At 34.5% G+C, this 15,249-nt stretch overlaps 1 protein-coding gene across 3 annotated transcripts in view; it reads left to right on the plus strand.

The window, feature by feature from the left end:
* LOC109714214 (protein SHOOT GRAVITROPISM 6) overlaps window positions 9,006-15,249 on the plus strand; it is a 34,036-nt gene continuing 27,792 nt past the window's right edge. For 2 of the 3 annotated variants that reach the window (XM_020238723.1, XM_020238724.1), the window contains exons 1-14: window positions 9,007-9,142; window positions 9,224-9,314; window positions 9,395-9,449; window positions 9,533-9,664; window positions 10,438-10,509; window positions 11,270-11,360; window positions 11,457-11,552; window positions 11,721-11,799; window positions 11,882-11,945; window positions 13,164-13,267; window positions 13,439-13,544; window positions 13,945-14,034; window positions 14,576-14,653; window positions 15,139-15,206. In XM_020238723.1, coding sequence (XP_020094312.1) covers window positions 9,106-9,142; window positions 9,224-9,314; window positions 9,395-9,449; window positions 9,533-9,664; window positions 10,438-10,509; window positions 11,270-11,360; window positions 11,457-11,552; window positions 11,721-11,799; window positions 11,882-11,945; window positions 13,164-13,267; window positions 13,439-13,544; window positions 13,945-14,034; window positions 14,576-14,653; window positions 15,139-15,206 — 1,163 coding nt within the window. In that variant the 5' untranslated portion in view covers window positions 9,007-9,105. Of the gene's footprint in view, window positions 9,143-9,223; window positions 9,315-9,394; window positions 9,450-9,532; window positions 9,665-10,437; window positions 10,510-11,269; window positions 11,361-11,456; window positions 11,553-11,720; window positions 11,800-11,881; window positions 11,946-13,163; window positions 13,268-13,438; window positions 13,545-13,944; window positions 14,035-14,575; window positions 14,654-15,138; window positions 15,207-15,249 lie in introns of all 3 variants that reach the window. The other variant, XR_002217263.1, reaches the window with a different exon arrangement.

Genomic DNA, 15,249 nt, shown 5'->3' on the forward strand with positions numbered 1-15,249 from the left:
ATCGACTTGGACAAGACAGCTGAGGAATGCTGCAACTGTGAAGATGAGGATGTTTGAACACGAAATTACGCGGGAGGAAACGGAATCGGATGCTCCGTCCGAACTCCGCCGACTCCCGGACATAGCTGTGGTCCGGGCGCACCTCCTCCTTCCCCGAGACCCAGATGAACCTATAAAATGATAACCACGGCCACGACACGAGAAAGATGAGGAAGGAGACGAGGTAGGAATCATGTGTTCCTCCTCCTCGTTCCGCACTCGCCGACTCGTATGACGAAGGAGAATATGGCTCCTTCCTCCTCGCTGCCTCGATAATTAGGTACTCTCTGAAAAAAAAATTTACGGTTCAAAAGCCATTAGTATAGAAAAAAATACTGGAAAAAGCGCGGTACACGAGTCGCTCCACCTCGTGAACCGCATGAAGAAGGTCCAGATGGACCTCGCGACTGCCAGCCTCGCAGAGAAAAAAGCGCGGTCCACCAGGAAGGTCCAGATGGACCTCGCGGCGTGCGCATGCCTGCAGGAGAAAAAAGGCCGGTCCAACTAGTTCCGCTCCATCTCGTGACCGCATGAAGAGATGGACCTACTCTTAATCCCTAAATAAGAAGCACAAATACGCTAAAATAATAATATCCATAAACCCCTAAAGGAAAAAAATTATCAACAATACTTTATCTAACAACGTAAGGTTAAGTTATAATCAATTAGATTTAAATTTTAAAAATTTATGCTTCAAAATTTAATTTTAATTTAAATTTCAATTTAATTCTATTTAATTAATTTAAATTCAAGTTTCAGTTTACAAAATTTTAAATTCAAATTCAATTTCAAATTACAATAAATTTATGAACTCCAAAATTTAGATTTGAATTTAAATTATATTTATAGTTAATATTCAAATTAAAATTAAATTTAAATTTTATATTTTATTTAAATTAAAATATTAAATTTTGTTTGCTTAATTTTAAAATTAAAATTAAAAATAAACTTAAATTCAAAATTCAATTATTTAAAATAAAATAGTAATTTTTCTCAAAAGAAAATAAAATAATAACAAAACATAGCCACGACAGAGCACAATGATAATTTTTAGTGTATACTTTGATATATTATTAGCTACAATTTAATTTAAAAACGCTAAAATAAAAAGTAGGCTAAAAATAAATATTATGATAAATGCTAATAGATTATAAATATATCTTAAATAAAAAAATAAGTTAAAAAAAGGTTGAATGATTTATACTAATAAAAAAATTATGCTAAAAAAATAAGTCATATATTTTGATCAAAGTATATTTTAGTTTGATGTTTATTAAAATCATTGATTCAATCAATAATCAATGCAAAGTAAAGCAACTGCTCCTAATACTGCTCCGCATTTTCATATGCCCTCTTCTGTTCTAAACCTAGTCACCAAAACGCCATCTCTCACTCTTAAGTTATTACTGTATCATCTCGTACTTGGACAAGACTGCTAGAAATCTGCATTGCGAAGATGAAGTTTGTTTTGTTTCGTAACCGAGAATACGGTGAGGGGAGGTGGAATGGGATGATCCTCGTCCTCTCCGACCTCGCCTGACAAACGCTGTAGGTGCACGGCGCGCCCCTACCTTCCCCCGGAGATCAATCGACAAATATACAATATAACCACGCGAGTCACCCATATCGACAGATAGTCTTAATGAGTAGGACATCAACAGGTACGGATACCTATTTTTTTTTAACCCAATTTGAATTGATCAAATGATTACTCTCAGTTAATCGGATGAGGAACTCCAATATTAAATAAAAACACAATTTAGATTCACATATAATTTTATCTGATTCGATACACACGAAAAACGATTTATATATAACTGTACACAAATTGAAATTGTTAAAACAAAATGATTTATAATAATGATAAATTTTGAAACATGATTAAAAAAAAAAAGGTGTTTTGAGTTCTGGTTGGTCGATTAGTTGTTGTCAGTAATATGAAGACTAAAATCATCGAATTTTCGAATTCGAAGATACGAGTTAAAAAAATCCATCCTAATCTACTCCATTGACACGCCTTGAATTGGAAGGTTGAAAAGTTAAATTGTAAAAAAATTAAATCCGTTTGATTATAAAATGGTGGCATTTTGATAAAATTCAATTTTACATAGAATATTTTATTATGAACATTGAAAAAGCAGACAAGTTTCTCAACCCAAAAGAATGGCTAACCACCAATAAAAAATTTTCAATTAAATACTAGTTTTTAAATTTTTTCTTGTCATTCAAAAATATACATTTACCCCCTTAAAATAAAAAATATACAAGATTATAATGTAACAAAATGACTAAATTACTCTCATTTTCTTCGGGATGGGCGTGGATGGAGAGGTGAGTGAGGGTGATGGTGAGGCGGCGACAGGGCGGGGGTAGGGGAGGGGGGAGGGAGGAGTATGGACAGAGAGATGGGCGAGGGCAAGTGTCGGAGGGCGAGGCGGCGCGGCCGAGGTTGGTGAAGAAGGATGAGAGTTTCAGGAGTATTTTTTGGTATAAAAAATTCTAACAGAATACTAATGACAGGATCAAAATAAATATTTTTTATTTTATAAAGGGACAAAGTGTAAAGTTTTGAATAATATGAGAGAAAGTAAAAATGCCAATATTGACAGAAAAATTTTCTGTAATTTAGCCAAAAGAAAAGTTTAAAGTTGAAGTAAGCTAATACTTCGATAATACTAATGTATTGAAAATCGAGTCAAATAGTGACTCATAAAGGTTAATTGGCCATTGGTTACTGGTTCACTCAGTGGATCAATTACTAGTAGAATCATTGACGTCTGTATAATATCATAAATATTTAATTTTATTATATAAAAAAATATATTTTTAAATTTAAATTTTATACTTAATAATAAAATACTAATTTCGAAACCAAATTAAGTAGATATAAAGTTTTAACTGTTACTTTTTACAAGTTAATTTGTGGTAATTAAAATAAAATTATCTAAGGCTTCGTTTGGGATTGCAGGGAGATTGCGTTACGTGCGGTGAGAAAATACGTTGAAAAATACCCTGTTTGTTTCCGTACGTAATATTGCGTTCCGTATATCGCGATGAAGCGGTTACGATATATTTTCTGCGGTCCCACCGAAGAACGCAGAAGCATATCCCTATATGCTTTTTCCACAACTCCATTTTATTTAATAGCGTTAGTGCGTTACATAGACCTTAATACCAAACTAAGCCTAAGTCGACTTTAAATGTTCGTTTCTAATATGACTTCACAGAAAAAAAAAAAAAAAGAAAGAATAATTTCATCAATACCCCTCTAGGAGACAATAATTATATGAATGCCCCTCCAAATTTGAAAATATCATTAACACCCTTCTAAAAACCAAACAAATACCATTTTAAGGTTAATATTCCGTCAAAAAATCCTCAAATATTCTGTAAATACCATTTTACCCCTAGCACTAATTTAACTAAGTGTAATAATTTAAGATTAATTATATGATCAAATCTTAATGTTTGAATTACATAACAACTTAACATTCTCTTTAAAATATTACCATGAAAGATCTATAGTCTATTAGGTGTAATAATTAAATTGCATTATCATTTTTCCCTTTTGAATTATACATAGTTGTAGTGCAATTGTCCATAGTAGCATTCAACATTAATTATTTCAAGATTTAATGTTTTTGATTTATTTAAATAACTCACATATGTCACACTAAAATTATTTTGATATCAAAATTCTTGATATTAGTGCTTAAAATTAATAATTTTATCAAATTCATACACGAGGGATCTCATTGAAGAAATTTAACTAAGTAAAGCCCAAATAGAAAAAGCACTAAAAGTTCAAGGGCTCTTAGCCTCCGTTTGGTTCGGGGTTAAGGAAAAAGTAGCTATTCTAGGAATAGAGTTAAGTTCGGGGTTAAAGTAGGGTTAAAGTTTTTTTGTGTTTGGTTGGGGTTGGAGTTAGTCTAGAATAATGAAAAATAGTGTTTGGTTGGAGTAGGTGGGATAAGAAGATAATGATTGATAAAAAGGATAATGATTGGTTTGGATAGGTGTGATATGAAAGATAGTGGGTTATTATGAATAGAAAATAGTGTTTGGTTGGAGTTTGGTGGGGTTAGGTGGGGTTAGCTAACCCGGAATAAATTATTTGAGGTAGGGTTAGATGGGTTAGCTAACCCCACCTATTTTTTAGAGTGTTTGGGGATAAAATGGGGGTTAAGGGGTTATTCCACCCCTTAACCCCCAACCAAACAAGGGCTTAATGTTAAAAATTTAAAGTTAGAGGGTCTATTTCAAAATGACCTATTGGTGTGGGTTTTTCATATATTTTTACCCACTAATAATTAGTGCAAAAAATGTTATTTTTAAAATATAGAATGGTACTCATGAAATTACCCCATAATTGTTTGCTGTCAAAATAACACTACAACTTTTTAAGGGTAAATTAGTCATTTTATAATTTAACTCTTATTTAACTAAACTTTAACCATGGTGAAGTAAAGGTCTGTTAGAAAAAAAAAGAATAATTGTGGTAATTTTCTGTATTTGAAAGGGTATATATGATATTTTTTTATTTTGTAAGAATGTATATGATATTTACATATTTGAGAGGCTTAACGGTGAAATTGTTCCAAAATAATAGTGACCGTTTGAATAAAACTAGAGCGGTTCACCGGTTTGATAGTTGAACCGTCGGTTTGTACAATTCAAATGATTTTTCTTAAATCTATTCGGTTGAAAGGGTTGAACAGTACTATTTTATAAACAGGGTGATTATCGGGCTGATTGAACCGACATATTGACCCAAATTTTAAATAATTGAATAAAATTCAAATAGGAAATGAATGAAGCTACAAACGGTCGGTAATTTATTCTGAATCGTTTTCCTAGTCACATTCGTTTGGTGATGAATGCTGTAGGATTAGGAGCTTGCGCATAGAAATGGGAATATTATTAATCTGACCGTCTTGTATGCTAACTTGGAAATGTCTTCGACCGTGAATGACTGGAATCAAAATAGATGATGAATTTTATTACGTAGGTTGTTATATAATCACATAGCTTAACTAAGAGCATATCTCCAGTGCATATAGACAGAACATAAATATAAAAGGAAAGTGCTATGTTCAACAACATGGCAATCAAATTGAATTCGGTAGCTTTGTTTAACAACATGGTCGGTAGATTGGATTTAGATTGCTCAGTTTATAGACATTGAGGCTAAATTGAATTTGATTTTGATTGCATCTTAGTTACACATTCTAAAATGTTGAGATTGATTTACTCTACGTATATATGTTATATAGTATTAATCAATTTAGATTTGATTGAGCTCTAAGTATATATTTTAGAGCTCAATGTATCCACCCTAGGGTGAAGAATTTAACCAAATTCAAAGTATATATATTAGGACTTTGTTGGATTTTAATTAATTAGGTAAGAGTCCAACCATATTTTAATTCACCCTATGGTGAAAGATGGTTAAATTCTAAATATGTATTAGGATTACCTGAATTTGATAGATTTCTAATTATGTATATTAGAGTATAATTTAGTTTAAGTGAACTCTAATTATATGTATTGGAGTCCAATCATATTCGATTTGATCTCACCCTAAAGTGAAAAATGGTTAAATTCTAAGTATATTTGTTATAATTAGCTGAATTTGATTTAAATTAAACTCTAATCATATGTATTAGAGTTTAATTAGTTTTATTTGACTAGGTTCTTGACATGGCAAAATCTAAACTCTTTTAATTTGATTTTATCTTCGCTATATATATTAGGGCCCGTTTGGTTCGAGTTATGTAATATTACAAAGTATCTCGACATATCCAGGTATCTTGGATTTCGGCGTGAGATTACTACTAATGCTGCATTAGAGCGTTTGGTTTAATACAGTAATGTAATACTAGATTACAGTGTTTATAGGATTAATATGTTTGGTTCAGTTTATAAAATTTAGTAATCCTGACATAAAAGTATAGTTTTTTCCAAAATTGCCCTTGGTCATTTGAATATTATTTTTTGTGGAAATGACGAATGGATGGAAGGAGATCGTGATGATTACTTGGGAGGACGACGCAATAGAAGATGATAGGTGTTCGTGCGAGAGAGAGAGAGAGAGAGAGAGAAAGCGAGAGAAAGCGGCATGCGAGAGAGAGGGCCGGGGGAAGGCGAGAGAGAGATGAAAATAATACCGTTAATTAGATTTGGGATTGTTGGAGGGTAAAATTGTCATTTTACATAATATGTAGTATTAACGGGTTTCAGTAATGTAAGATACACGACCCCCCTCCCGTTAATATTTTCGATGTAATTCTGCTCGATTTGTAATCCTACATTAACGATTAGATTACATAGCGGATTAACCAAACATAGTTATCCTGCCAGGATTGCCTGTAATCCTGCCAGGATAACTCGAACCAAACGCACCCTTAAGGTAAAAAGTTTGGCCAAATCTAAGTATCTATATCTATATCCCCACATGAATTGGAAACCCAAAAGTGCGCATGGCAGCCGCCTGCTCACTCCGGGGCCCAACTTTTCTCTCTCTCTCACACACACCCTACAAGCTTTTCTTTTCTTTTCTTTTCTTTTTTTCAATTTCTTTTTTGTTTGTGCCTATACTATATCAATTCTATTTTTTAATAATTAATATAATAAAATTAAAATTTTATACAGTATAAAAAAAATTATACACCAAGTGTATAATACATATGTTCATATATAATTTATAATTAATAAAAAATATAAACTTCAAATATCACTCATGTGTTTTCACACTTTCTCACTTTTGTACTCTATATTTTAAAGTGTATTAAATTAGTATCATGTGCTTTCATTTTTTTTTTCGTTAGCTCCTTTGTTAATATTTCGTTAATATGTATTAGAATTGATCGAGTTTGAATATAATTGCAGTTTGACTTAGGGTCAAAATGATTTGTTCTAAAGATCAGTGCAGAGAAGAGGTTGGATTGATATAGCCCCATGATCATGACTTAGGAAAAATGTTTGATTTGGATTTGGGTCACGTTCTATATGGTTTGAACTGGGTTAGATTGGAATTTTGATTTTGATTGATATGATTTGGGCTAGAGATAGCATATAGTATGGAGTTTGAGATTAGGCTTTTTAATTGGGTTTTGGTTATCCAGCATTATGGATTTGGTTTGAGGTTGATGGATTGGTTTAAGTTCAGGATTGGATTTGGTTTTAGTTATCATCATTTGGAGTTCTTGTCTGGGTTAGATTTTGATTAATATAGTTTTGGATGATACAGTTTGAGTTTGGGCATAGGTTTATACAATGTGTGCTTAGGCTTGCGTTAGGTTTGGCCTTTGATTTGGTTAAAATGGTTTCGGTTTCATATAAGGCCCATCAAGTTTGGGTTAGGTTAAGCTTATGTGATTCAAGCTCAAGTTTGGGTTAATTGGATTTGGAATTTGGAGCTTGGCTCAGCTTCGGTCAGTCCGGAATAAATTCATGTTTAGGTTGGATTTATATTTGGGTTGTGGGCTGAACTTGGGACCGTACGGAATATAATCAGAGTTTAGATTTGGGGTTAGGCTGAACTTAAGCCCTGGTTTGGTTTCAAGTTTAGGCTTGACATGGTTTGGGTTGGTTTCATACAGTTTGGCTTTTAGTTTAAGTTTGACATAGGTTGGGTTGAGCCTCATATTCAAACTTGGGTCTGGGCTTAGTACGGGCTCACATAGTTGAAGTTGAAATGTAGATTGGCTGTGAGTCTAGACTTGGACTAAATCCAAGCCCTATAGTTTGGCTTTTAGAGCCAAGCCTGGGTTAGAGTTAAGCTTACATTTGGGTTTGGGCTCAGTGGGTCTTTCCTATTTCTCAATTCCCTGGATGAGAATCTGAATGATTCGGGCTCCAAAAAGGACCCACGAAAAAAAGGACCCTCGAAAACTGATTCATGTTCAGGACGTCCAAAGAGTGGCCTGGAAGCACTGATTCGAGAGTTCGAAACCTGTTTGCATTCGAATTTATTTTATTTTGATTTGAATTCACTCTAAATTTCTCTAAACTCATTTTAATCATATATAGTATGATTTTATTTCGCACTTTATAAATTTAGTCAAAATTCGATACATGCATTCAATAATTATAGTCGGATCACTTGAAAAATAATAGCAGTTATCATTATTTTTTCATAATTTCGACAAATCATAAAATTGTCCTTCTTTGGGGCAAGGCCTCCTCCCGACGAGGTCAGACCCCATTGCCTTGGACCTTGGGGTCCGGACCATGCTAGCTCGGCTGGTATGGCCCAAGCGGGCCGTATCGTGCCTGGCTGTTCGCCTCTTCTCAGGCCGGCACGGCCGAAGCTCGTTTCGGGATTTGCCGTGCCCTGCCGGGCTGTTGAGCCCCAAGAGTGAGGCCCAGCACAACCCAAAGGTTCGGGCCGAGCTGGCTCGACACGGATGCTACAATATTTGCGCAGTGCTGTAGTCCAGTCCGAGTCGTGTCGTGTTGGCCGGCCCACGTACCACTCGGCCCGCTTTTACATTCCTGTCATGCCTACCAGGCGCGCTGTCACCGCCCCTTCCCCACCCTGAGCAAAAATTTTATGGACAAAATATATGGATGGGCGACCCGTGGCACGCGGGCCACGCGGGCCACTGTCCCAGACTATTTTTTTGGTGCATTCGGTGCACAATTTTTTAATTTTAAATTTTAATTTAGTATAAATATATATATTTATGATATTTAAAAATATATGTAAAAAATATTAAATTCTACATCTCAAATCCCTAAATTTTTTTAAATAAAATTCTAAAATATCATAATATATATTGTAAAATTTTGAAAATAAAAAATAAAATTTTAAAACGAAAAATAATGCACCGGGTGTACCAAAAAAAATCAGACTGCTTCCCTGTGTGGAGAGCAACGGGGACGATGGTCCCCGCGTGGCTCGCGTGCCACACGGCGCCCATCCGGGAGTGGCCCTAAACAAGCTTGCTTGGGGCCGATCCCCGTAAAATTTTTGTCCGCTGCCCTCTCACCGCCCCTCCCCGCTCCCTCTCTCTCTCCCCCTGTCTCTTCTTCTCTCTCGCGATCTCTCTCGTGGGATCATCCATGGCGTCCTCTTCCTCCGGCTCCGTCCCCGTCAATGGTAAAATTCTCTTCCCCCCCAATCGCCCCGTCATCATATTCATCTCCTCCTCCTCTCACTTCCTCTCTCTTCTGTCCCCAGAAGCTGTGCAGGTGCTCGTCTCCTCGCTCGCCGACGAGTCCCCCGTCGTCCGCGAGGCCTCTTTGAATGCCCTTAAGGAGATCGCTCCCTTGTAATTATTCTCGCCCGTTTGTTGCCCTAATCTTGCATTTTATTGTTTGTCCAATTGAATTGACGAGTCGAATTGTGCAGGAACCCGCTACTGGTTCTGGATTGTTGCTCTGCGATTTCCCGAGGAGGCCGTAGGGTGCGTTACGTTGTTATGTATTTGTATTAATCGGAGAGAGTTGGTAGGATCATGATTTGATTGGGGTGCTATGTGTTGCGCAGAGGTTCGGCAATTTGGCCGGGGTGTTTAGCGTGATGGCTTGCGCTGTACGAGCAATGGACCAGAAAAATGTGGAGCCCACCTACATGACAAAGCTCGCGAAGATTGCAACTGCAGAAATTGTCACTTCAAAGGTATGGGTAACTCAATTGGACAGGAAAGGAGCCCTTTTGGGCTTTTTTTTTTTTTTTCCCGAGTTAAAATGAGTTGGTTAATACTATTTTGTGTTCTGAGATAGATTAGATTTGAACCGGTCTTTGCTTGACTAATAAGCTCCGCTGATTCTTCGCCTCATTAAATTTAAGCGCTTTGAGTGGTGCAACAAGCCCTTAGACACTGGTGATGGAAACAGATAATTTGATTGTGCTAGGAAGCTAGGTCAATTTTGTAGTTGACTTGTTATAACTCATTGGATGGTGGATCAGATAATAGGCATTATTTGTGAAATAACAAAGCTTTGGTCTTTTCTCTGTTTTTCATTTCAATCTAATTTTGTTCTAGAAGCTTGAGACATGATGTCAAATGACGGTATCTACATGGCACATTTGGATGTTGGAACAATGTACACAGTGATAGTCTGTCTGAATGTTGGGTTACATTGGTGATTTTATTGTAGAGAGTTTGATTGTGGTCCATTACATGTTCTAATAAAATGACTTTCTAGGTTAGTGCATTCTGGGTACAGTTTAGATATGGGATTACTTACTTGTTGCTCAATTTTAGACATCTGTAACTGGATTCTGTCTACTGCAGTACCTTACTGTAACTGGATTCTTGATAGTTGTTTTAATGACATAATAGTTGGAATGCACTTATGACAGTTCATAAATAGAATGACATAAATCTTTATCTACAAATGTTTTTGGGACACGTGGTTCAACCAATTGATGTCTTGTGTGTTGTCCAGGATTTCAATGCTGATTGGCAAAGAGCGGCTTCTAGTCTTCTTGTTTCAATTGGATCACATGTTCCTGACTTGGTAGGTTTTCCCACTGAACATGAGCTTTTCTTTGAAACAGGTCTTTTTCCCTCTATATAGTTGACTTCTATTTGATGGCAGTGTTTATCGGAAGGAGCTAAGTAGAACTTTACATTTTAACATTTATCATGTCAAATTTTATCGTGTGTGACTTTTTAAATGTGGGCCGATTGCTTATATGAGATGTAGGATTGCAGCCTCGGGTTACCTGCTAGATCTAAGAAGTCAAATGATGTTGGAATATAACATTGACTCAAATTTAATACTATTCTTTGTCTATCTTGTTGTTTGCTAGTTTTTGGACTAGATCTATTAGTTTTTTCCTTTGTATACCACAACTGCTGTTGACATGCTCGGTTTTATAATCTAACAGAAAAGCACCTTGATTGGTTGGTTCCCCCCCATTTTCTGATCTTTCTGCTGCATGTAGTTGTTTACCTCTTTTGAGCTGACCATTCGTTTTAGAGATTATGTCACTCGTTAGGATTTTAGCTTTGCTTTCTACTTATAGAAGTGGATTTTCACGTTACAAATTAACATAAAGCTATTACAGTTCTGGCATCTTTGGGTAAACTGTGGAAAACCTAAAGCCAAAATCAAAAATAGAATTTTGTGTTTAGCCATGTTCTCCTTGAATAAGCACCATCTTCCATTCACACTCTGTGGTTGATTGGTATTAGTGTTTTGTTGCCTGCTCTTTCCGCTCTTTTCAATGTAACAGTCATGTTTTTGTTGATTCTCTGGGCCTTTTGCTTGGTAGATGATGGAGGAAGTATTTCTTCACCTATCTGGGCCTAATTCAGCTTTACCAGCCATGGTTCAAATACTTGCTGATTTTGCTTCTGCAGAAGGTTAAAAGTTAAACATTTGCCTGGTTTTTTTAACTTGTCTTCTATGTGATGGATGTGACAATTGAAATAGTTCTATTTCTGTTTGTCCATTTGAAGCTTTGCAGTTCACTCGACGGTTAAAGGATGTGCTTTTACGTGTTTTACCAATTATTGGCAATGTACGAGACTCCCAACGACCTGTTTTTGCCAATGGTAATGTCTCTTTACAACTAACTCTATACAGGAACTTTTATTTGACAACTGTTGGTAATCATGAATGTCAAGTTTGGCATAACATTTTTCTTTGGCTATCCTTATTTTCATTAATATATATTTTCGCTCTTATTTTCTGGTTCATCAATTTGGGTTATTGGCTTCCAGCTTTTAAGTGTTGGTGTCAGGCTGCATCTCAGTACCTTAGTGATTTTCCTTCGGAACCACTTCTCGACAGTGATGTAATGTAAGTTAGTTTGTTTCATCTTAAATACAAAATATATATGGTGTTCTCTTATGTTTTATATTTATATTTGAGATTTTTACAGGTCTTTCATGAATTCTGTTTTTGAACTACTGCTGAGAGCCTGGGCAAGTTCACGTGATCTGAAGGTATAGATTGCACTAGCATTTTTTTCCATAGGTTTGGTTCTTTTGTTTATAAGTTATTGCTTTTATTCAGTCATTAAATGTAAAATATCTATACTCTTATATGAATCCCCAATATCAAATGATGATGTGGCAATCTCTCATTTTTTCATTTTTTTAATTATTTTATTTTATATTTTAATTATTTCTTTCTCATCTTCTTTAACGTCTAACTCTTTACCTTCCAATAACATCATATATATTTGAAATTATACTAAATTTAACATAAACAACTTAATCTAAAATTAACATATTATTATTTAAAAAATTTTAATAAGTCACATATATATTTTAACATTTAAACCCATTCGTTAATAAATATTTTATATAAAAGATAGTCGAATAACAAATTGTTAAAATGTATGTAGATTTATTGATATTTTATTTAACTTTTTTCGATTATCTATCCCATAAATTTTTTTTTTTGTAATTTCTTTTTCATTTTTTGTTTTTTAAGGACTAATGAACTAATAGTGGTATATATATATATATATGATAGTTATCATTCAACTAATATATAGGTATGTGAGAGAAGGTGAAGACAACAGCGATGGCGACGGCGGCGTAGGTTCTAGAAGTAGAAGATGGTGGTGGCGGTAGGGGTGGTTTATGTGCTGCTTTAGACGCCTAAGATACTTGAACTGCGCTACGCTGTCACTACTTTTGCTCGCTGAAAATGCCCTCTCCCTCTCCTACTTTCTCTAAATCGTTCTCAACTTCTTGCTTCTTTTTTAATTAAAACTTAATTAATGTTATTATTATTTTTCTCTCTTCANCTCTCTTTTTTTTTCCTTTTTTTTTTCTTTCTTCATCTCCTCACTGTATTTTGTTTTTGATATATGTACAATTTCAAACTATCATCGATGATCAACAATAATAAAAAAATCGCTTCGATAATATTTGTCCGCTGCATCGTGCAGATAACTACACTAGTTTTATAATAAGTTGAAATATTGATAATTCCAATTGTTTTGCACGCCAATGTATGTTTGACATCATTACTTTGTTTTCAAATTATTTGCTTATTGCTACCAAAATATCCACTTAGGTAGACATTGGATCTTTTTTAGCTGGATATCTTTAAAAATGGAGTTCGTTTATTCATGCTATACTCTAGTTCTTAGCCCCTGTATATTGTATCATATTTTTATGGTGACCTTTTGTGCAAATCCTTTTGATCAGGTGCGACTATCTTCTGCTGAGGCCTTAGGAGAAATGGTTGGTCTAGTTACTCGCTCACAGTTGAAGGCAGCATTGCCAAGACTTATCTTGACGGTGTTGGATTTGTGAGTATTTTGCTAGTCTCTATTGTCATCATATGTTGTAAGGTAAGGTGCATGTGAAATGTTGGGAAAGTTTCCATTTAATCTCTCTTTGTTTTTTTTTTTTTTCCTTTTTTTTTTTTTTTTGTTTTTTTTTTTTTTTTTTTTTTTTTTTTGTTGGGGGGGGAGGGGCAGGTGTAAGAAGGAGCAAGAGATTGCGTTTGTTGCTGCGCGTAGCCTTCATAATATTCTGACAGCCTGTTTGTTTTCAGAAAGTGGTCCTCCTTTGCTTGATTTTGAGGCATGTAGAAATACATTTTTTTTTCTTTATTTGTTTAGTGATATGCTTTTGACACTTAGATTTCTTTAAATTAAGAAAGACTAGTGACTTAATTTGATAAATATTAATGATTCCTGGACTGTCATGATCTTTGAAATCTTCTTAAAGACTAATTAGGAAAGTTTCTTTTGTTATGAGATTAATTGTATTTACTATAACTGTAACCAAAACTGTCTCATTTTTCTTCATTTTCATCTTGGTATGTCTAGATAGATTTCAAGAAACTTTTGTTATTTAGATAATAGTGAAACTTTTGTTGATTTAATTTATTGCTTACAGCCCTACATGTTACATGTGAACACATTTGTGGAATGCGAGAATGTTTGGATCTATTTATAATATCATATTATTTGTGTTGCAGGAACTTACCATTACTTTATGCACTCTTCTTCCAGTAGCATCCATCAACAATACCAAAGATGAGCACACTGACTTTTCGATGGGACTGAAGGTGTTTCCTGTTGCCAAGCACTTTTGCTCCTTTTAATCATAGCATACTAAAGTGTTTTCCTCTTTTAAATGGACAGAAGAAAATATTGTAATATGTCCAATATTTCTGATGTGGAACTCTGGCCCTTAATTTCTTGCTTATTATTTTTTTTGTTCTTTTTGTCTTATATTATTTTCTAGTGGCTAGGGATGATATTTATGTTATTCTGTAGGCCAATTATTTAATTCAATAAGTGCATTTTAGGTGGAATTTGAAACATTGGACTGCATGTTTTCAATGACCTGTTGTAGTATACTTATAGCGTAATGTCGTATATTTATTAGTTATTAAGTTATATATCTTCTGTTTTCAGAATTTGGTTTTGATTTTTATTTCTTTTAATATATTTTTGTGATTGACTGTAGTAACTTGGTAGTTTACTTTGTAATTTTTGATGTCCACTTTGTCTATGAGCAGCTTACTCTAGCAAATCACGATGGTTTTTGGTGATTTACTATTCCGTTTCAATTAATATCTAAAAAAGTGACATTTATGCTTGCAGACATATAATGAAATTCAGCATTGCTTTTTGGTGATTGGTTCAGTGTACCCTGAAGATCTTTGTCTCTTCCTTTTGAATGTGAGTCAATAGTACAGATTCTCTTCAATTGTTTTTCTGCTGAATTTCTAACTTTTATATAGGTTATTGATAGTGAAGCATGTTTCAGCTCTTGAAGTTGTTCAAACTTAGGCCTTGCTTGGCATAGTCGCCATTTTTTTTTAAAAGAATTTCTATATAAATAATGGAGGGCATGGTGAATTGCTTGCAATCTTTACCCATCCAAGGTGGTTGTTTGGCAACAAAAATACAAAAATTTGGAGGCAACTAGTATTTTGCTTCCAAGATTTTTTTTTTCCCCTTTTAAAAGAGGTTGTCAGCTATCACTTTGTTGGGGTGCCATTACAAGCTAACAAGCCATGACAATAGGAGGAAAGTCCTTCCACCAGTATATCAAGTTATATATAATTAATGTTTAAAAAGTAAACCAGAATTGGTAATGATGCCACATGAGGCCTTACTTTCTTGCTATCTATTGTTTACATCATTTTATCTCTTGCAAACAGAAATGCAAGTCTAAAGATGAAGCATCCATAATTGGGGCACTTTGCGTGATAAAGCATTTATTGCCCAGGTCTTTTACTTCCTTTGTAATTTGACTTACTCTTTTCTTGTCA

The sequence above is a fragment of the Ananas comosus genome, linkage group 8 (genome assembly GCF_001540865.1).
Source record: "Ananas comosus cultivar F153 linkage group 8, ASM154086v1, whole genome shotgun sequence".
Lineage (NCBI taxonomy): Eukaryota > Viridiplantae > Streptophyta > Magnoliopsida > Poales > Bromeliaceae > Ananas > Ananas comosus.